Source organism: Morchella sextelata (assembly GCF_020137385.1).
Source record: "Morchella sextelata strain SCLS chromosome Unknown scls_9, whole genome shotgun sequence".
Taxonomy (NCBI): Eukaryota; Fungi; Ascomycota; class Pezizomycetes; order Pezizales; family Morchellaceae; genus Morchella; species Morchella sextelata.
Window position 1 is genome coordinate 858,762 of NW_025408624.1, and position 22,179 is coordinate 880,940.

General features: G+C 49.0%; 6 protein-coding genes across 6 annotated transcripts; 4 read left to right on the forward strand and 2 right to left on the reverse strand.

Annotated features, from left to right (window-relative positions):
* Positions 1 to 28: 28 nt before the first annotated feature.
* Positions 29 to 2,287, forward strand: H6S33_012909 (uncharacterized protein; the record flags this gene model as incomplete). The annotated part of the gene is made up of 2 exons (XM_044844261.1): positions 29 to 1,431; positions 1,489 to 2,287. The coding sequence occupies 2 exons, from the start codon at positions 29 to 31 to the stop codon at positions 2,285 to 2,287; spliced, it is 2,202 nt and encodes a 733-aa protein (XP_044694618.1).
* A 366-nt stretch (positions 2,288 to 2,653) lies between these two features.
* On the reverse strand, positions 2,654 to 3,285 carry H6S33_012910 (uncharacterized protein; the record flags this gene model as incomplete). Its single annotated transcript, XM_044844262.1, has 4 exons — positions 2,654 to 2,714; positions 2,815 to 2,982; positions 3,061 to 3,208; positions 3,276 to 3,285. The coding sequence occupies 4 exons, from the start codon at positions 3,283 to 3,285 to the stop codon at positions 2,654 to 2,656; spliced, it is 387 nt and encodes a 128-aa protein (XP_044694619.1).
* A 253-nt stretch (positions 3,286 to 3,538) lies between these two features.
* H6S33_012911 (uncharacterized protein) lies at positions 3,539 to 4,914 on the forward strand (the record flags this gene model as incomplete). The annotated part of the gene is made up of 3 exons (XM_044844263.1): positions 3,539 to 4,177; positions 4,241 to 4,543; positions 4,618 to 4,914. 3 exons carry the CDS (start codon positions 3,539 to 3,541, stop codon positions 4,912 to 4,914), a joined length of 1,239 nt encoding a protein of 412 aa, XP_044694620.1.
* A 3,715-nt stretch (positions 4,915 to 8,629) lies between these two features.
* On the forward strand, positions 8,630 to 13,383 carry H6S33_012912 (uncharacterized protein; the record flags this gene model as incomplete). The annotated part of the gene is made up of 10 exons (XM_044844264.1): positions 8,630 to 8,745; positions 8,806 to 9,018; positions 9,074 to 9,149; positions 9,204 to 9,663; positions 9,729 to 9,928; positions 9,984 to 10,533; positions 10,589 to 10,926; positions 10,998 to 12,116; positions 12,172 to 12,945; positions 13,084 to 13,383. The coding sequence occupies 10 exons, from the start codon at positions 8,630 to 8,632 to the stop codon at positions 13,381 to 13,383; spliced, it is 4,146 nt and encodes a 1,381-aa protein (XP_044694621.1).
* Positions 13,384 to 14,808: 1,425 nt separating this feature from the next.
* Positions 14,809 to 16,934, reverse strand: H6S33_012913 (uncharacterized protein; the record flags this gene model as incomplete). The annotated part of the gene is made up of 3 exons (XM_044844265.1): positions 14,809 to 16,075; positions 16,138 to 16,631; positions 16,707 to 16,934. The coding sequence occupies 3 exons, from the start codon at positions 16,932 to 16,934 to the stop codon at positions 14,809 to 14,811; spliced, it is 1,989 nt and encodes a 662-aa protein (XP_044694622.1).
* Positions 16,935 to 19,799: 2,865 nt separating this feature from the next.
* On the forward strand, positions 19,800 to 20,989 carry H6S33_012914 (uncharacterized protein; the record flags this gene model as incomplete). Its single annotated transcript, XM_044844266.1, has 3 exons — positions 19,800 to 19,882; positions 19,951 to 20,356; positions 20,408 to 20,989. The coding sequence occupies 3 exons, from the start codon at positions 19,800 to 19,802 to the stop codon at positions 20,987 to 20,989; spliced, it is 1,071 nt and encodes a 356-aa protein (XP_044694623.1).
* Between the last annotated feature and the right edge of the window lie 1,190 nt (positions 20,990 to 22,179).

Below are 22,179 nucleotides of genomic sequence, written 5' to 3' on the forward strand. Positions count from 1 at the left end.
AAGAAACATCACTACCACACCCACCAAAATGCCCACCTTCCTAACCATCGACGGGCCCTACTTCAAAGACCCCCAGAACCGCCAAGTAACACTCCGCGGCATCAACGTCGCCTCAGACGCCAAACACCCCACAACCCCTAACCTCCCCTCCCATATCTCGGATAAGTTCTTTGACGGTGACCACGTCTCCTTCATTGACCGCCCGTTCCCCGTCTCACAGGCCGACGTGCACTTCCAGCGCCTCCGCAACTGCGGCTACAACACAATCCGCTACATCTTCACCTGGGAGGCCATCGAGTCCCGCGGCCCTGGAATCTATGACGAGGAATGGATTACACACACTATCGCTGTCCTGCGTAAGGCGAAAGAGTACGACTTTATGGTTTTTATGGACCCACACCAGGACGTGTGGTCGAGGTGGTCGGGTGGGTCAGGCGCACCAATGTGGACCATCTACGCCATGGGGCTGGATCCGCGCGCGTTCGAGGTCACAGAGGCGGCCCTGGTGCATAATACATACCCGGATCCGTCAACGTTCCCCAAGATGATATGGTCGACCAACTACCAGCGGCTGGCGTGTCTGACGATGTTTACGCTTTGGTTCGCGGGGCGGGACTTTGCCCCGAAGTGTATGATTAATGGCGTCAACATCCAGGACTTTCTGCAGGACCATTTTATTGCGGCGGTGAAGCACCTGGCGCAGCGTATACATGATGCGGGTGACCTGGAGGACTGTACGGTCATTGGGTATGAGTCACTGAATGAGCCGAACCGCGGATTGATAGGATACCAGAAGCTGGATGCGATCCCGACGCAGCAGAAGTTGCAGAAGGGGACGTCGCCGACGGCGTGGCAGGCGATCCTTACGGGGTCGGGAAGGGCGTGCGAGATTGATACGTGGGACTTTGGTGGCACAGGGCCGTATAAGACTGGGTCAGCGCTCATTGACCCCAAGGGAGTGCAAGCGTGGCTACCAGCGGGCTACGACGACTCGAGATATGAGTGGAAGCGGGACCCGGACTGGAAGCTCGGCCAGTGTGTATGGGCTCAGCATGGCGTGTGGGATCCGGCGACGGACACAATCCTTAAGAACGACTACTTCAGCAAGATGCCGAACGGCGAGCTGATCGATGCGGAGAGGTTCACAGAGACGTACTTTTTGGACTTCTATAGAAAATACCAGAAGGCCATCAGGAGCGTACATAAGACGGCAATCCTGTTCTGCCAGCCGCCAGTATTTGAGATCCCACCGCATATTAAGGGCACCGAAGATGCACATGAACGGATGGTGTATGCACCGCACTTTTACGACGGAATCACACTCATGACAAAGAAGTGGAACCGCCTCTGGAACGTTGACGTCCTAGGCGTTCTCCGCGGTCGTTACTGGTCCCCAACCTTTGCCGTCAAAATCGGCGAGACCGCTATCCGGTATATATAACCCCATTACCAAATATCGCCATCAAACTCCTTAACTAACTCTTATAGAAACTGTCTCCGTGACCAGCTCAAATCCATGAAGCAAGAAGGCCTCGACAACATCGGTCTGACGCCATGTGTCTTCACGGAGATTGGCATCCCCTACGACATGGACGACAAAGCCGCCTACAACACTGGCGACTACCTCTCCCAGATCCGCGCCATGGACGCCAACCACTTTGCACTCGAGGGAGCGCAGGTGGGCTTCACGCTGTGGACGTACTGCGTCGGTAACAATCACCAGTGGGGCGACAACTGGAACGGTGAGGACCTTAGCATCTTCAGCCTCGACGACCGGCCGCCGACGTCCTCTGCGGGCGCTGCTGTCGATGGCGCTACAACGATCGATGGCGATAACATCAAGAAGGTCATGTCGACAAGCACTATGAGCACAGACCCAGAGGACATGCAGAAGGTTGCGCCTGACGCAATCGTGGCTGGGTCTAGAGCGGCAGAGGCGTTCGTGAGGCCGTCGCCGGTGTACACGTGTGGGACGGTGATCGAGGCGGGGTTCAACCTGGCGAAGGCTTCGTTCGAGATGAAGATCTCGGCGAGCAGGGCGACGGAGGAGGAGGCGCCGACAGAGATCTTTGTGCCGCCGTTTCACTTTCCGAAGAGGGACGTGAGGGTCGAGGTTACGGGGGGCAAGTGGGAGTATGAGGAGGAGCGCAGCGTGCTGAGGTGGTGGCACGCAGAGGGCGAGCAGGCTATCAAGATTGTGGGCGTGGGGAAGATGGGGCTCGAGTATGAGGATGAGGGGTACTTGGGCATGGTGTGGGGCGGGTACAAGAGTTGTTCCATAATGTAGATTACATAGCTACATGTAGCTAGACTCTGTTGTTTGTGTGTGTGTGTGTGTGCTGGCTCTTTTTTTCTTTCCCCGGCTTTGGGGTTATTTTTTGCATGCTTGGTTGTATGTGTCTTTTTTTCTCTTTTTTAAACTCAACTATATAGCGAGTGATGATTCATGTCAAGAAACAAGAATTCACGAACTTTTCTTCTTAAGTCAATTGGTTTCTCTAGCTGTGGTAATGATATATATTCCTGTTTTTTCCGATTTGTGCATTTCTCTTTTCCGGCTATAGATACTGCGATGGGTCGAATTCGGGGAAGAAGAGCTCCTTACATGTAGGGCATACGTGCTATGTATAAAAAGAAACACTACGGGCACCGTTTACCTAGTAGGCTGATGCACGCCAGTGGTCTCCATCGGCGAGTACGTCGGCCTCACAAACCTGTTCCACGCCGCCAATCCAATTAGCCCATCACCCCTCTCCCGCCAAAACCAAAACCAATCAATCCACAGAAAAAGAGAAGAGAAGGGGGGGGACAAACCGGCCAGAGTTATACACACTCCCGTACTTCCACCCCTTGACATCCTTCATCAGCTCCCTCTCGCGGGCCTCGGCCGCCATCATGCGGCGCACGTGGTCGCGGTCCGACTCGGCCTCCAGCAGCGGGATCAGGTGGATTCGTGCCCAGGCCTTTTCCCGGGAGTACTCACTGCCCTCCCGCTCACCCCCCATCAGTATCCATCTCGTCATCCATTGGTTCTTCTGCCGGGGAGAGAATTAAGCGTACACTTGTTCACGGTTCCCCCGGGTCACCTCGTAGAAGCCGTAGGCGCAGATGGCGCCCATGGCGAACAGGTAGTAGGACGGCTTGAAGCCGCGCGCGGGGACGTTGCGCTTGTATTGGATGGGCCCGTAGCCGCCGGTTGGGGGGAGGTCTGCGGGGTGGGATTTGTTAGTCCTTAACCCGCTGTGCTACTATACGGAGAGGGGGGGGGGGTGTACCTTGTACCATAGTGCTGGTGGTGAGTGTGGATTGATAGTGGGCTGTGTGTGTGGAGTGGAGTGGAGTGTGTGTGTGTGGATGCGGGCTGCTTGTTGGCGGGGGTTGACGTTGTGTGTAGCTCAGTTGCTTGGTTCGTTTCCGTCCTGGCTGGCTAGCGCTGGCCGTGTGGGCTGCAGCGCGTGTTACCCGGATTCGAGGTTTGGCTGCCTGGGCTGGGCTGCGGTGATTCACAATTGCAACAATTCCTCCCCCGACTCGCAGCATGGAGGCCAGCACGGAACCGCTCGATCCCGCGCAAATGGACATTGACCCCGCCGACCCCGCTGACCCCGCTGACCCCGCCCCTGTGCCTGCTTCCCCGGAGACTTCTGACGCCCCAATTGCAGAGCCCCCCCCAACCACCACCACCACCACCACCACCACCACCACCACCACCACTGCAGAGCCCACCACACACCCCAGGGCCAACCCGACACCGACCGAGCGCCCCCTCGGCCCCGACGGCAAGCCAATCTCAAAGTCCGCGCACAAGAAGCTGCTGAAGCTGCAGCGCCTCGCCGAGACACGCGAGCAGTGGAAGGCCGACAAGAAGCGGAAGCTGAAGGAGCGCAAGCAGCGGGACCGCGAGGAGCGGGAGGCCGCCGCCTCCACCACCGGCACCACCGGCACCAGCGCCAACAAGCGCAAGAAGGACGACGGCGAGGAGGACGATGGGACACAGGACGACGAGGAGGAGCAGGAGGGGGAAGATGGGCAGCCGGCGGGGAAGAAGCTGAAGCAGAAGCAGCCGGCGGCGGGGGCGGGGGTGGCACCGCCGACCGCGACGCCGGAGGTGAAGAGGGTGGTGGAGGATATAACGCTGATCCTGGACTGCGGGTTTGACGACAAGATGCACGATAAGGTACTCTCCCCTTTTCCCCTCCCCTTCCCCCTACCCGCCGCATCGTGCTAACAGGCCACACAGGAGATCGTGTCCATGTCCTCTCAGCTCACCCGCTGCTACGCCTTCAACCGCGCCGCGCCCCGCCAGTTCAAGCTCGCCGTGACCTCGCTCAACGGGCGCCTGCTCTCGCGGTTCCAGAACGGGCTCAGCAACCACCATCTGCACTGGAAGGGCATCACGTTCAGCGACAGCGAGTACGAGGTGACCGACGAGAACCGGGGGAAGCTGGTGTATCTGACGGCCGACTCGGAGGACACGGTGGAGGACCTGGTGCCCGGGACGAGCTATATCATTGGCGGCATTGTGGATCGGAATCGATATAAAGTAGCCCCCCCTGCCCCCTGCCCCCCTCCCCCCTGGTGTGATGGGTTGATGGACTAACGGTGTGGGTGTTATAGAGCCTCTGCTACAACAAAGCCACCGCGCAAAACATCCGCACCGCAAAGCTCCCCATCGGCGACTACATCAAGATGTCGTCGCGCTTCGTGCTCACCACCAACCAGGTCGTCGAGATCATGCTCAAGTACCTCGAGTGCCGCGACTGGAAGCAGGCCTTCATCACCGTCATCCCGCCGAGGAAGCAGCCCGTCGTGAAGCCGGCGGCGGCGGCGGCGGCGGAGACCACGGGGGCGGCGAAAGAAGGTGCGGATGACAATGGGGAGACCGAGCCCAATGTTGATGATGGGGATAGCTAATTTTTTTTACTTTGCCTGGTTTGGCGGTTGCGGGGATAAAGGAGGAGTAAAAGCGTTGTATTTTAGTCGTGTACCAATAGCATCGCCGGGTTGGGCGCAGTTCTTTATGGGCAGTAGTGGCATGGCGCCGCGGGTGAGAGGGATCCGAGTGCGCGGTGCGGGTATAGGTGCGGGGGTGGGTGTTGTGGAGAGGGCGGTAGGGGTGCTGGCGGGGTTGTTCGGTGTGCGTAGGTAATTGGTTGTGAGGACTTGTGCTTGGGCGTGATACCCACTGGGAAATAGGATACTGGCTATGGCAAGGGATCTCTGCAAGTAAGTTGTAGTAGTGAAGCCTCTGTTAAGTATGGGTATGGGCAGGCAGATTGCTGTTGGGGGTACTTATCCTTTTGCAGTCATGAGATATCACTCGTCTTGAAGTGTCATTGTAGTTTTTTCTTCCATAGGCCCTTACCACTGGATAAATACTCCGCAATACCATCATCAGCTGTAATCAAACTTACTTATCCTATCCCTAGGCCTTCGTCGGGTCAAAAGGTTGTTGGTTGAATTACTGTGATCGATGTGTATGGCTAAAGTAACCTCACTATTAGGTGGAAGACAATCCCTAAGAAAATACGGATTGTTATTGATTATTGAGTGTTTGGTCTTCAATATGAAAATTCGATTGTTCGCGACGTCTATGTTTAATTTGTGACTAGCTGTCATCTACTTCTATTCCACCGGCCTGCAACTGTGCACATTGGCTCTAATCTACTTGTACCTACATTTATTTATGGAACTTCTACCGGCCATGGCCAGCGCCGATTATGAGTATTTTGCACTCTTCTAGCCGGTTTCTACGGTGTCAAAATTCACATGTGTATTAATCGTGGGTTGACAAAATTACAGTTCTCGTGATTTTCGCATATATAGCAACCAGCCAAATTTTGTATATGGGAACTTCAACACCACCTTTCTCCACAACCACGAGGGGATAAGACAAGAGATTTCATTTTTGTGATTCCTTATGCCTCTCTTATCTTAAGCTTCAATAGGAGCTCAATTGAAGTGTTTTTTTTTTTCAAAATTTAGTTATTCTAGCCAATTTACGTGGTTGCGACGCGCGCGAGCGTCCGGATAATTTTGATAACCCACAATACTAATCCACAAAGTCGGTAATCGGGATTCATAACTAGGAGCTACTTAGTTATGTTCTATCAATCTTCAGCTTTCTAATCACTTAACTATCTTTTGTGGTTGTGGAGTTATAGTCGTTTCATGACCCATCCTCGTACAACTTTTTGTCAACCCACAATATATTTGGCGTCATGGGTCATCACTCGCGAGCATTAGATTGTGAAATGTTGGAAAAGTAGGACGAGATAGTTGGGCGACTTGATTCTAATATCGACAAGGAGTTTAACTACATGTAGCTATATAGTCACGCATCGGACAAATGTCGAAATCACAGTGACAGGTGTCGACGTGACAGGTTCAGACAGCTTACCTGTACGGTTCGACATCATTTAAACAACCAAATATCCAATATGAAAATTATCATTGATTGGTTCATATATCCGTGTGTGACTATCTGATTATGGTGCCCGCCGGTCTTCACCTCCATCATTGAGAAGGGAAAATAAGCAAATGTGAACGCCTCAAACATAGTTTCAGTCTTCTCTTCTCTTGCATATAATTCCAGGAAGTTTACCGTTTCTGAGCTTCTTTGCTTCTTTGGTCCGTCTTTGTCTGTCTTGCTACCTTCGTTGTGTCACGTCATAGAAGTACCACGGGGTGTAACCAACTGTAAATTAAAGAATATGCATTAATGGTCTCCTCGAACATTCCCTCGCTGGCCAAATAATTATTTTTTCCAAGCCCCGTCATAAAAGTTGTCTAATTAGCCAACCCGACTCTGGCTCAGTACGTTACCCCTCAATTGGTTCTCCCCCAACTCTCTTTTTAGGTACGTACCCCTCAGATACCCCTCCCCCATAGAGGCTTATAATGCGCTAGCACCTCTTGATGCCGCTCCGAGGAGCCGGCCACGTTATCTTCGGTACCTCTTGAGTGACTACCTGCAGCTGGGGCTAATTAACCTCTGTACTTCAGCCTCAGTCTCTGGCGAATCCCAAAGATAACTTGGATCTGTGGTCCCTGTCTCATGCTATGTAGCTCCAATGTATTCTCAGCTGCGGGGGTTTACCTTCGCTTGCTGGCTAGTACCCGTACATCTGACCATACACATGGCTACACCGAGCTTTCTGATACGAAATCCGTGAACACGAAGCATTTGAGACTGGGGGTTATGCTGTAGGTACATGCATACCTAAATACGCAAAGCCATGCATCGCAGAGTCATGTCTCTATCAGAGGTGGCTCCCGAGGACATGGTGATGAATATCCCAGGATCTGTAAAACACGCGGTCAATTAAGAGGCGCTCTCAGACTGCAGCCCCAAGAAAATTTCTCATGGGGTCATGGAGTTTGCCGCTTGGGAAAACTTTGGGGAAGCCGAGGGCCGGTGGTGATACCCTAGTGCATGGTAAGAGGGGGTGTCTGGCAGGTACGGTCTGCATGGTTTTGAGGGGGGGGGGCTTGTGGGGTGCATGGCTATAGGTTTCGGAGAGCGCGTCTCCGAGATAGTCTCAGCTGCAGCTGAGTATAATAGGCAGTAGAGTAGGTGCATAGAAGCTTTTAGTTTTCAGACTTCAGGAGGTGTCCTCCTGCTGGGAACCACACGGGTACCGTACGATGCGTGGTACGAGTTAACATACGTATGTATCTGAAAAAGCTACGTGGATCGGGGAGCCACTGACATTTGCGGCGCATGCTACACAGCTTACGATCTGTAGTTGAGACCTCTCGCCAAGGAGGGAGGGCTCAGGAGAGGTGTCTTCTTTGGTATCGCGAGGTATGTGCGGAAGTTCGGCGCATATGAAAGTACTCTAGGGAGTATATTCACATGTAGGTAGAGTACATACGTAAATCTTGACAGGGCTTCATCGGTAGAGCAGGTAGAATGTGTGGTGTCCGGGAGCCTCCCAGGCTGTTGGGTACTGCTGACCCAGGGTTCGTCTCGGAGAGGGACTGAGTGAAGCCCTCAGGAGGTTCCCTTAAGGTAATAGGTCTGACAGTTGGCACCCGAGGGAAGGGAACATGGGAGTTTCATGTTCCAGGCACACCTACTTTATTTGTAACTACCCACAGTCAATGATCGGCTTGCATGCATGAATATATAGAATAAGAGGTCTGTGTATGAAGGAAGTCCGAGGCCGATGTCCGAGCCCCATAAACATTTGCTCGGGCCGTGAAATTTTGACTTCATTAGCCGTGTCTAAGTCTGAGACTCATACATGAGCCGAGAAATCATAGAGCCGACTCTCCGCGAATTTGCCTATTTCAAAAGGAGAATATGACATCCATGAACAATGACATGTTCCTAAAAGCAACTCCCGCCCCCATGTCTTCTTATAAGCGATTACTGATCTGTGAGCAAGCGGATGTTTGACACAGAAATAAAAGTTGCATGCTAAACATTGCACAATGTTGATAATTGCAATAAATGTTCTTCGCTAGCAGAAACGGTTTAGATGATCATTAACCCTATGCCGAGGAATCTACAGGGTTAGGTTTTTGGTAACGTTTTGTGTAACCCCTGGGACAAGTAGCATGACGACCTGCCGCAATCGATAAGGCCTCCCACCACCCCACTAACGCAACATCAGGACAAACAATGGCATCCAAAGCTATAATCAAAGCGATTCCCGTTGCCCTCAAAGCCGAGGACTGGAAGGGCGCTGAGGATAAATGTCGCAGCGTTTTACAGTTCGACCCAACGAATTATCATGTGTATGTGCGCCCGGAGAGATAATACAGTATGCGAGAGAAGCTGATTGAGGGAGAATGTAGGAATACGTTTCTTGGGCTGGCACTTTTCCGGCAGGGGCGGTTCGACGAGGCCGCAGTTTGCTATAAGGAGGCGATCGCGGCCGAGGCCCAGAAGAAGGATGGAAAGGGCGATAAAAATGCATGGAGTGGGCTCGTCAATGTGCTTGAGGCACAGAAAAAGGTGGACGAGTACATGGAAGCAGCAATGAAGCTGGCCGTGATATATAGGGACCTGTAAGTGGTGTTGGATTGTCGCGTTGGATGCGGGTGCTAATTGAGGTGATGTTAGGGACGACCGCACGAGGTGTCAGAATGTTGTGGATAAAATCACGCCCTTTGTGAAAGAGAATGGGAGCAAAGAGCAGGTTTGTCCATACTTGCTTTGTGGTGAGTCATATAGTAAAACTAAATAGGAATAGTATAAACGCGCGCTCCACCTTCTACTCCCAGAATCTCCCATATTTGATTTCCTGGAAGGCCGTATTCCTCACCCCTCACTCACGCTACAGAAGCTCATAGACATAATTGAAGCGGAAGAGAAGGAGAAAATAAATAAAGAGATTGTTTCACGACGTTCACGTCTTGGAGTTAAGCCAGGCCAGGTTGCAAGGGAAGTTAAGAGAGAGGTTTTGGAGGCTTCCCCATTAGAAAACCTATACCACCAGATCCTCAATTGGTCAGACGATGAAGAGCTGAGAAGGACCATTGATGCGAAGCTACTTCAGCATGGATACGACAAACTGCTGGTTGTAGATAAGGAGAAAAAGGGCGCGGAAAGAGCTAAAGTTTACAAGTGGGCAGAAGGTCTTGTTATATTGAAGTATCCATTCGAGCTTGCATGGAAGATTGTCATTGAGTGGAGGGATTGCGAGAGTATAGGTAAGTGCTCCTGTAACATTTTCTCTGCCGTGGAGAATTAAATAACGTTCTAACAACGGGTCTAGGCGAACATGACGTAAATATCTTACGGGAATATATCCAATTCTTCCCAGAATCTGGTCTTTCAAAAGCTCTCAGTGCATACCTAAAATCCGAATTATCACCATTTCCCATACCCGTAGAAGTCGACGAAGACGGTAATCCAGTCGAAAAAGAGCCTGCAGCAGAGGAATGCTCTCCAGATGAATTGATAGATGCCATGATTGTAAAACTCCCAGGAGATTTCCTCCAATCACCTAGTATTCTGACTTTGCTTGTAGGAGGGACTCGAAAAATCTTCCAACTCAATCCTTTGCCATCGAATCGTGGCTGAATACTATCTCCCTCTCGACGAATATGAGCAGGCCATCAATGTCTCCCGCAATGCACAAAAACTCATCGCCGCTGAATCTGCACGCATCAACCTTCCCTTCCTCAAGAACACTGACGCGATAACCGTCATTCTAGCAACTGCACAGATTCACTATCAATCGCCCAAGTACCACCCTGAAGCCCGCGCGGCCTTTGAAGACGTTCTCGCAAGGAAAACAACCTATGGTGCGGCCTTGGTGGGCCTGGGCCTTATTTTGGAGGAGCAGCAGAAGTATGAGATGGCTGGAGACCTTTTGAGGAAGGCGTTTGCACTAGATCCAGAAAATGTCAAGATCAGAGCGGAGGCAGCGTGGTGTGATGTGTTAATGGGGAAACATGACGAAGGAAAAGAGGAGTTAGAGAGATGTGCAGCTTTGGTTGGCGGGCTTGACCCTAGGAGTAGGGATTTGAAGGCACAGATAACGTGGAGAATCGGAATGGCGGTATGGAATGGCCATGGTAAGTATATTTTTGTTTACCGCTTTTTGGCGGCGTGGCTGATTCATCGAAATAGAGGATTTGAGAGCCGATAGAAAGAACGGCCCATATTCATTCTTCATCTCTGCATTGCGTAGTAATCAAAATTTCGCACCGGCATACACTTCACTTGGTATATACTATGAAGATATTGCCAATGACACTGCCAGGGCGAATAAATGTTTTCAAAAAGCATTCGAGCTATCGGCTGGTGAAGTAGAAGCCGCTGAACGTCTCGCAAGGAGTTTCGCCGATAGCAAAGAATGGGAGTTGGTTGAAATCATTGCGAGAAGGGTTGCAGAGGCTGATCAGAAGAGATCAGTACCCGGGAAGGGCATGAGTTGGCCACACAGCGCAATTGGAGTGGTTGAGTTGGTATGTTACATTCACTCCGAGTGATTTTTGGTGTAGTAGGGTATTGACGAGTGCTACCTCATGAATAATAGAACGCACAAAACTATGCACTTGCCATTCAATCCTTCCAAGCTGCATTACGAGTTGCACCAAGTGATTATAACGCCTGGGTTGGCCTTGGTGAAGCATATGCTTCCTCTGGAAAATGGGTTGCCGCTACAAAGGTATTTGTACAAGCCGAAAAAATTGACTCATCGAGTTGGTTCCCGAAATACATGCTCGCGAATGTGAACCGCGAGCTAGGCGAATACGAAGCTGCTTGCGCAGGATACAGAGCTGTTCTTGACCTACAACCTGGAGAATATGGGGTTCTTGTAGCCTTGAGTGAGACGCTAAGTGCTAGTGCATGGCATTATGTAGAGAAAGGATACTTTGGAAGAGCCGTTAATGCATCGGTAGAATCTTTACAGGTTGCAGAAAAAATCGTGAAGGAACGGCCAGACGCTTTTAATCTTTGGAAGACTGTAGGGGACTGCTGCCTTATTTTCTCATGGGTGCAGAGCTTGACAGAGAAATTCCCCAAAGAGCTAGTCTCTCGTATCCTATCTGAGGATATTGACATTTCCGAGTTCGACATTATCGCCGATATCGACGGCGCTGGATCAAATACTCTAGAAGAAGTCGAGCAACTAGACGATCTGACGATCTGCCTACACATGGGAATTCTAGCCTACAAGCGGGGAATTTACGCCTCCGCCGACGATCGGCACGCACACGCCGTTGCCTGGTTCAATCTCGGATGTGCCGAGTACCGGACCTATGCCTCACTCCCCGCACGGCCGATGAAATATCGACACGCAGCCATCCGCTGCTTCAAGCGCACCATCAAGCTCGAGCCTGGAAACCACGAGTTCTGGAACGCGCTCGGAGTTGCAACAGGTGAGCTCAATGCCAAAATAGCTCAACACGCTCTCGTACGAGCACTATATATTAACGAGAAGAACGCACGGGTCTGGGTGAACCTGGGCGCGCTGTATATTCTGATGGGTGATATGGAGATTGCGAACCAGGCCTTTTCAAAGGCCCAGAGCGCAGACCCTGAGTATGCACTTGCATGGGTGGGGCAAGCGATCATTGCGCAGATGTTGGGAGAAACACAAGAGGCGTTGGAGCTTTATGGTCATGCCTTTGAGATTTCGGAGAGCTCTTCGGTAGGTCGAGTGATGAGTTATGATTTAACCTAGCGCTAACTAGTTGGATATCTAGGTCTTGGTTAAACGGCAATTTTCGACTGCGACTTTTGATAGCATTACAGAGCTAGATTCTTCGACAGCGTTTTCATCGCTTCTTGGACCTATATTTGCGCTACAGAAATTACAGGAACAGATCTCTTCTGAGCCTGTGTCATTGAGACTGAACGCGCTTTTCAACGAGCGAGTTCAAGAGTTCACTCCAGCAGCTGCTAAACTCGAGATCGTCTGTAATACAGTAGAGCAACGGTATGAGGAAACAGAATCCGAGGAAGATCTAATCAGATACGCGCAAGCCAAAGCCGATCTAGCCCGTGTAAGGCTCGGGCTCAAAGAATACGAAGCAGCGGTCGAAAATGCCAGCCTAGCGCTTGACCTATCCGGCGACACAGAAGCACTAAAAAACTGCCGTTTATCGGCACATCTTACAGCAGGGTTGGCACACTACTACCTAGGCGCTATGGACGACAGTCTAGAGATGTTCAAGGCGGCACTAACTGAAAGTAATGAAAATCCGGATGTAGTTTGCCTACTTTCCCAAGTGCTGTGGGCCAAAGGAGGAGACGAGGAGCGGGACGTAGCGCGAGACCAATTGTTTGCATGTATTGAGAAACATCCGGATCATCTGCAATCTACGCTATTGTTGGGGGCCATTGGGGTTCTGGATAATAATGAAGATGTGGTGGATGCGGTTATGGATGATCTACAGGCGGTCTGTGGAGATGACAAAATCGACGAGGCATCTCGGGAGAAAGTAGATAAGCTTTTAAGCCTTATCGGTCAACTCATGGTCCGTTTAATCTTTCCTTTCCCCCGATATTTCCTCCTTTCCTTTTAATTCTCGTCCCCCTCGCCCGTTCACCCTGCCGGTTCCGAGGATGTATATAAAAACTCCGAAACCAGCTATTAACGCCACAAATCTGCACAGAAACCGGACCAAAACATTAGCATTGCTGGAACTTCAGTGTTCCTGCGCCCTTTTTCGTCCTCAACATGGAGCAAATTGTTGACAGCCTCCCCCGAACCCTCCTATCACGCGGCAGATATGGCCCTCAAGGTCGCAGTCCAAGGGAAGGTTGATGCAGAAGAATTGTGTCACGCATTTAGTCAGATTGGAGTACTAAGCTGCGACCAAAAGGCTATCATGGTGGCACCCTGGAAGGCGGACGGGTGGAGGGGGATGGTGGCTGACATTAACTCTGCTAATGCTGCTATCGCCGCTGGTTGAATTGAAGGAGGTGGAGAGGTGGAAGATGAAGCCGTCTATTCTTTATGTTTAAATGCATTGGCGCAGGGTAGACATGGAAGTAAAATTGATACTTTACTACTACTAACTACTACACTATTAAGTACATGATTACATATGAATATCCATGTGATTTGTAGTCTATGCAAGTTGATATGATAAAGCTTTTATGTCCCCGTTTGTTGAGAAAACAAGGGTATTTGGGACCTTAGGGGAGGGTAAATGCGTGACCTTATCGTTTTGAAAGTCCAAGGAGATACCTAGAACGAGAGGGACACACGGTAAGTAGGAAGAGTAATATGAGATAAAAATTCTCAGGACTCATACCTACCTACTGGCACACAATATATGTGCATACATATGCCAGGTACCGATGTTAAAAAATTTGTGCAGTGCAGCGACCGAGAGTTGGCCCGGTATGAAAGCTATATAATGTACGCACCGGGAATGTACATATAGCCCCCCTTGCAACAAGGATTGTCTCACCCCTACTCTACTTGCACAACTGGGGTCCGGCTAAACAAAAGGCCTTTGCGGTAGATTCTATATCCAATATAACCAGTTAAGCGACTTGAAGCGAGCCGTTACTGTTGGAGAAACCGTCCTTGTTTCTCTGTTGATCACTTACTCTACGAACCCCTGACTCTTCATCTCGGCCTCCCAACACAGCAAGATACACAGCATAGCTAGCAGTATCTGTCTACTAATTCAATTGCTTGCCAGATAAATACAATCTATCCCCGCCCTTCTCCACCGCTGACTGGGTTCGCATAGACTATGCAGACTACTCCACATTAATCTGCTCCGAGAGCTCTCGCAACCTAGCTAAAATCTGAAGGCCCATGCGAAAATCAGAGTAGCTAGCAACCCGTATACATGTATCATTATTAACAATGCCCGAGTGAGAATCTATGAGATAACATAAAGTATCCCTAATCATGCAACAAGGTGTCCCTAAGTATACAATCAAGTATCAATAATCATCCAACGAAGTATCCGTATAGAGAAAAAAAGGAAATATAGAAATGATCAACACAGATCTTTATCGATACTGGTAAAACCCCAGTATGCATCTGCTAAAAGTCTCATCTGCTAAAAGGTCCATCAGCTAAAAAGTCCTACCAGCCAAAACAAACGCCAAACAACTAAAACTCCCCCCATATAGTGCCAAACCTGGCCATAGCAAACAACAGCTATATAGCTAGTTGTGAAAAAATGAAAATACCAATCGAACGCCCCTCTAGTACCCGAAACCCCGAAACCCCGAAACCCCGAAATCCCGATGACTCCGTTTTGATATGGGACCGATAATAGGAATAGTAACAATGAAAGTATATGGGGACGAATACGAAGGAGGGAAAAATCATTGGGAGGGCTTTCTGTGAGCAGTGTCAGATTATGCAAAATTTACCACGAAATACCACCGGGAACGAACTCTCCGCGTTTGCCACTGTCAGTCGAGCTCCAATCGAACTCTTTCAACCCCTCCGGAAGGTACTCTCTGGAGACCTGGATAGGTGGCCACTGGTACCAGTTCCCAACACCACCAATACGTTTCCGATATTCAACCGCAGGTGCCTCCTTGTTCGGATATTTGGGAAAAAAGCCGCGTTGGATAATACTACCATCGAAAACCGGATCATCGCTGCGGCAGATCTCGTATGGTTGGATATTGTCTGGTTGAACATCATCCTGAGGTGGCGCTGGCTGTTCACACGTACGGGAGAGTCCACTAAGGTCAAATTGAGAAGGATGTGGAGATATAATGGTTTTCTTATTTCCAGAAATTTGGAGGCTAGTGCCAAAAGCACTATCCATGGAGCCTGTAGGTGATTCGACAGCACAGGTTCTAGATGCAGAAGTACAAATGCCGCAATTGTCGAAATCGGAACCAATATGTGGCCTTGAACAATCGGACAATTTCACCTCAGTATTGATACTAATAGGTTTACCGCTAGTGACCTTATCTGTCAATTGTGCGCATGGAACATCGCGTGTAGTATCAGGATCCGCTGGCGCCATGCCAGAAGTGTCACTATCAAGCTTCTGGGGAGCTGCATTCTCGGAATTTTTAGTATGACGTTTCCCACACGTGCAAATGTCTCTATCGAGACTTTTCGAGCGTTGTTCATCGATCTGCGTGGTGTCTGCTGGTGCACTTAAGGGAGGAAATGAATGATGGGTCGGGGGAGCACGGTGATTTCCTGAAGCCCGTTCCTGGTATTCTTTGAATTCATCACCAGCGGATTGATCCGAACTCAAATCTGGTTTTCGAAGGATTGACCCTGGCTGCTTTGCTTCGATAACTCCTAGTTTAGGGATATCCGACTTCGTGTTTCTTCTAAACGCATCCATACGACGTTTACGAAATGATAAGTCAATTGTTAGATCCTGATTGATATGATCGATATTCGCCGGTTCTGTGGCCGTAAATCCTGTCTCCGCAATATTATTAGCGCTCATTGGTGACCTTGGAGGAATATTGGCTGCGCCTGCTCCGAAAAATTGTGCTGATGATAGTGGATGATGATAACCGTGATGGAAAGGTTTGGGATGAAGAGGCTTCGATGATGTGAGGTTGTCCTGTCCGGTCTCTAACCCCCTCGGAGCATGACATAGGTTCCCAACTTGAGCAACTAGCTTCCTTTCCATCGATCCTTTCTTACCAGGCCGACTGAATAGAATTTTGATTAGTTCGGTGAAATCTTAGAATAATTTATCGAGAGAGTTAAATACCTGGGATTGGTTGGTTGAGATGGTTCATCGTCCCATGTAACCTTTTTAGAAGTTCTGGGTTTCAAACATAGTGAATTATCATCGTCATCAGAGTTACTCTCTGATGACGAAAACAACATAGAAGACGAAATACCCCATCTAGCCCTTTGAATTTCCAACGCTGTTTTATCCATGATCGTCTCAAAGATTTCCTCCGCTCTCTCGTTGCCTGGAATTAAAGATAAGAACGAAGCTGTATCACCACAACTTGAAATAGGTGCTGGTTTCCCTAGTGATATGAATTCAACACCTGATACGCGAGCATCACCGAACGCCAGTTTTTTTATTTCTCCATTTTTGTTGCACATAAACACGCTAGCTCTAGGGGTATCGTTCCAGTTGAATTTTTGGACCTTTTTAAATGGGCCTTCGACTTCAAATATCAAGGCTATCTTCGGTTTATAAGGAACTAATGGTCCTTGGGACCAGCAAACGAATTTGCTGATCCGCGAGACCTGAGTAGGGTGATAGCAATAGTGCAAATCATTAAAAAGTTTGTTTTTTTCAGTTAAATTGTTCCTGTAAGAAACGTCTTGCTCAGTATTGATCACGCTAGGATTGTCACAACTTCCTTCGTCCTGTGGTTGTGGTAATCTGTAACGCCTGAATTTATCGGACTGGGGGTTGACCCCAGCAAGGTTTTTAGAGGTGAAAGAAGCACTTAAATCATCATCAATAACGATAAACTTTATCCGTTCAAATGTTTTTCCATCGATGTGCTTCACCAGCGTGTTGGTTTCCGCATACCGCACTGACATTTTTGCGGCGGGAGGAGCAATCGAAATATTGATTTTTGAGATATAGTGTTCTTGGCTGCAGAAAGATGAAACAGTCGAGAAGGAACTGAATGATTCAGAAGGAAGTATGACGGAGTGGTATTGAAATTCACATAAAAGGATCCACCGCTAGTTGCCGTCAAAAACTATGTCTTGCAGGCCGAAGGGACTATCCGCGCGGTAGTCTATTGAATGCCTACATCATTACTCCTAGATACATGTAGTAGTATACTTACATATATTCATGCGCACTCACTCGCCTTGATCCATTTGAATTTCACAAATATTAATTGAATACAATGCCCTTTGTATGTATTCACATAGAAACCAAGAAACGGCTCCAGGTAAACTCATGGGGCTAGCAAGCGAGGAACCTCCACACATAATATTATCTTCCCTCCCACTGATCCCTTGGGCAGCCCTGTTGAAGAACGATTGGTATCAACGAACTCCACAAAAACATTGCTCTGCATCCCCTCCTCCACAATCTCTTCCCTCCGCAAGCTCACGTATGCAAAACCTTCGCCTCCATCAGATCGATTTGCCACGAGAATGTCGTCGGCGATGGAAGCGCAGTCAGTGCCACGGTTGACCATTGTAAGGGTCCATCCACCAAAGGCCAAAGCGGAAGTGAATCGTAAACGAGTTAACGTTGAAACTAGAGAAAACCAAGTGACGACTAGCAAGGCCTGACCCTGCTGTTTATCCCGGGACAAGGGTTGTTGGGGAAAGGTCTGCCGGGAAGAGCTTTCCCGAAGACTATCACAAAGCCCTTCTCTACTTATAGACTAGCCTTCCAGATTGAGAACTCGGAGGGAAAAAAATTCTCCCGCAGCTGGACCGTGCACCAAGCTTTTCAGCTTCGATGACCATAACGAGAATCACCGTCGTAAACGACAACGTACGGTAGGGTAGAGAAGCAAGCAAGCAGCAGTGCCTACATGTACGGGCAGTCGCAGCACTGCAGGCAACCCCCGTTTGTACTCAATTGTATGTAGAGTACCTACATGACGATAACATAAAGCCCTCCCCTGACTTCCCAAACTGGTCAGTCAGCAGTGCAGACGTGAGGAACGTTGTATGTGGGAAGATCCTACATGATGTAGAGCAGCAGCATCGCTTAAAACCTGTATGTATGGTGTAGGTTAACCGGATTTCGATTACCTGGATGTAGGTACGAGTCTACTCTATGTACCTACACCTACATGAGCGTAGAGTAGGGAGTACTCTATGTAGGTACACTCTAGGAGTATCCCAATCTACTCTACTCTATGTATGTACTCTATCTTAAGAGAACTGCTAGTTACATACATCACACCTACATACCTAGAGTAGAGTATGTACTTTCCCCAGGCAGGCCGCAGCTTACAGCGCAGCAGCATAGCAGCAGCTCCAACTGGCGGTACCGAGCTGCGATGTCTCTTCGCAAAACCAACCTATGGATAGAGACACACGTAGATGGGTATCCTGATCTATGGCAGGATGGCAGACGGCCCACTCTGAGACGACGGACATACATGTCGCTATCCGGGTTGAGGGGTCCGTGACTGCGTGACTGCGCGCGGTGAGGGCAGCCCCCATCATCGTCGGTACATGAAGGCGCGAGAGGGTCACTTTAGTAGGTAGAGCTGTGAAGGTGTAAGACTGCCGAATGTCCCGCTCAGAAACCACATAGTTTCCCTCCCTCGCCGCCCGGCCCCGTGTGGTAGTCAGGTATTCGGGACAGGAGGTCAGGGACATTGAGGGGGTACGGCTTTACACTACTGCAAGCGTTTGTTTCTCTCGACCGCGTTTTTGCATGGGGGTTGGAGAGAAGGGGGGGGGGTACCCTGTAGCCAACTTGTGCCGTCTTTCTGGGACTGTGCAGATTGGCTCCCTCTAGAGTCTAAATGTAGAACGACAGCAGGAGAAAGAAGCAGAGAGGAGTTTTTGTGGGTAATTAGAATGCTGGACTGCATAGAACTGTTGCTTGAGGCTAGATGTAGTATTAACGCGATGCTTGTAAGATGGATCAGTAACAGACACACATCCCACACTCTGGTGGGAATCGAGACCGGCAAGACTCGGTCTTTAGTCAGGCTTTCTATCACAAAAGAAAAGAAAGAAAATTCCAACAGCCGTTTGTACTTGGGTTGGGTTGGACTGGGGGTATCACGTCTGCCGTGGGTGGGAGGTAGGAAGAAAAGGTGTTCGGGCGGTTTATGTAGTTGCAGAAGTAGCATTAGGCGTGCAGATAGATGTACGGTACTCTCTAGTAATGCATCAACGTCGCCTGCAGTTAATAAGGACAAATACTTTACTTATTGTTTTGACCTCCTCTCTTTTCTCTTTCCTTCTTCTTTTCTTCTCGTCCCCCTTCTCCTGATTTTCTGAATCCCCTCCTCTCGTTTTCTGTCCTTGAGTATTTCGCTGGTGGTGTTGTTTCGTCTCAGAGTGCCCTTCCTTCCTTTGGCCCCTTCGCAAACTATTGAACCTCGAAGTTAGCCTAGCCCCGCCTCCGGCCCAACCACTTTGGGAATCATTTGCTTTGCTACGCACTGACGTCCGATCAACTCGCCATCCTTCCTTCAGTCACTCGTTCAAAAACTCCGTCTTCCCCCTCGCTCCTCCCATTCCCCATAACTAAATCCGTCGCTTCCCCTCTTTGTCACTACCGCACATCTCTCGACGTTGATTATTACTGCACTAGTAACAACCTGGCCCTACTTGACATCCATAACCCATTCGTCCCATACATATATATCCTCCACTCCCACCCCCAAAATTCACAACCATCTTCCACCACAAGTAAAGAATATAATTGTACCTCTTAGACATATAGTCTTTAAGACTACCTAAATATTCAGAATGTCTTTTGGATCAGTATCATCTGGGGCTTCCAGTCCTATCAGTCCTAGCAGCCCTAGCAGAGACGGTTTAGCAATGAATTGGTAACTTTCAGTCCTTCCGTCGAGCTTCAAAATAACTGCAAACATGTAGCTAACCTGCCATTCTGCAGGGTATTTGACCACGTGCTTACTTACCCATCAACCTATGAATTCACTCTTCCTCTACGCACAATTTACACACTCAACTCAGCAACACCCCACACTTCACCTGCCGACTTCAAGATGCTCTTGTTGGAACACATCTCAAACATCCCAGCACAGCCACACACACTACCACCTAACTTCCTCGCAACATTTGTCCGAAGAACTTTCGCTGCTGAATTGAAGAATGTCGAGTTTGATCAAGCATTGACAGCATTGGATTACATTCGCGATTTGGAGAACCGAAGGAAGAAGGAGTTGGAGAAGGCCGTAAGGGCACGAGGCGAGAATGACAGGAAGATTCAGGGTTTGAGAACAAAGTCAATCAAGATCGAGCAGTTCTATGCAAGAGCGATCGCAGGAATTAGGCGTTGGGTGAGTTATGCATTTACAATTATCGAGTGCAATAAACTAACATGTGCACAGACATTAATCCATGAGCTTTCATTGGAACCTTTCAACAAGTTTAACTCTATCGCTATCCTGAACACACTGTACCCGTTTGAAGAACCTGATATTAATGCATTCCTCACTGCGCCTATCCTTGCCAACCAACGTCATACGCTGTGGAGATACATCATTGGTGTTGAGAATAATGGTCCCGAAATCTTGGAGACTGTGCGCTCAAACGCCGGTGGCTGGCCAGCCGTCAGCGAGTCAGTGCATGCTTATCTCAGGTTATCATTGGACATGATTCAAGGTGCAGAGGAACTAGGAAGGCCCACAAGCATCGGAAGCTTTCGCTCCGAGGCGAGCTCTGTGGATGTAGACGTTGTACCAGTCAACAAGTTGAGCAAGAAGAGCAGGAAGAAGTCGGGCTTTCTCAGGAGAAACACCATCGAGGACTCAGATATGGAAGAGGGTAGTGGGAAGGCTAGTACGTTAGAGAGGATAGTGAGAGGCTTGGCAAGACTCGGATCATCACAGCAGTTGCGATCACCCAAGATGTACGACAGCGATTCAGGTCCAAGCGATGAGGATATCAAGTCGCGACATGATCGATACTGAATGGTTGATACAAGGTGGCGGTAAATGGGCTGGACACAAACAAGCGGGAAATGGGGGGTACGAGACGGGTGGTGGGGGGTCAGGGGCGGTAAATTTTGGTTTCGTTGGCGCATTACACTCTTTTGGTTTCGGGCTGGCGCATTACATTCTTTTTTCTCGGATCGGCGCAGGCAGATACAAACGTATATCACGAGACATGACCCTACACATCAGCATTGGGCAATAAACGGAACGGGGCGACCCAAACAAGACACAGCGCCACTGCAAACGGCCACACCATCTGCGTACTGATACCTCCTATTGTGGTGCATCGTACAATAAATCATATTGGCATAACATGTATACTGATTTATATGCTGTTGGGTAACCCGACAAGCAGAGGATTGCCTGTGTTGTGATGAGGTGTTTTTTTATATTTCTTTTCTTAGTCCGCCCAAGTACCTGTCATAGGGACTTACGTATGTACAATGGGACTTTTTTTTTGAGATCTTTGCCTCTAGTGTTTTTTGTTTTTTTTATATCATTGCATTGCATCTTGTTCATAGTCCTCCTGTTTTTGGGCTGCATTTCATATTTCCTTATTCATGTTTGAACGATCGCAAAAAAAATTCGTACTGTAGTTATTTACCTTACCATCTTTTTTTCTTTTTTTTTCCCTTTATTTTTTCTTATACAGATACCGGAACGGAAAGGAGAAAGCGGAGTTTTTGTCTTTGTCTTGGGTTTTTTGCATTGGTATTTTTCTGTACTTTTAGCATTTTTTGGCCTCTTCTGGCCTCACTTAGTCTGTATGTAGTTTTAGCAATTATTGCAATTGGCACATCATCAAATCAAATAACATTACAAGAAAACTCCTACAAGTCCAAGCGAGCCCAGCCGTGAGTAATTGATAATAATTGTTGACCTGCTGATGCCTACGATGGTCTGCCTGGTCTATCATATTCATGTTGTAGAGCGTGAATTGTGACTGATGACTCTGGCCAATCCTACCCGTAACGTACGCAGAGCACCTACGAGACATGATGATGTACTTACACGGTACTTCTACAAATAAACGTGGTTATCGTCTACATGGACATGATATTCTGTAACCAAACCAAACCAAACCAAACCAAAACGTTTACCACATGGACGCAGCAGCAGCAGCAAAGTATGACAAAAGAAAAGAAATAGTTGCACATCCACATCCC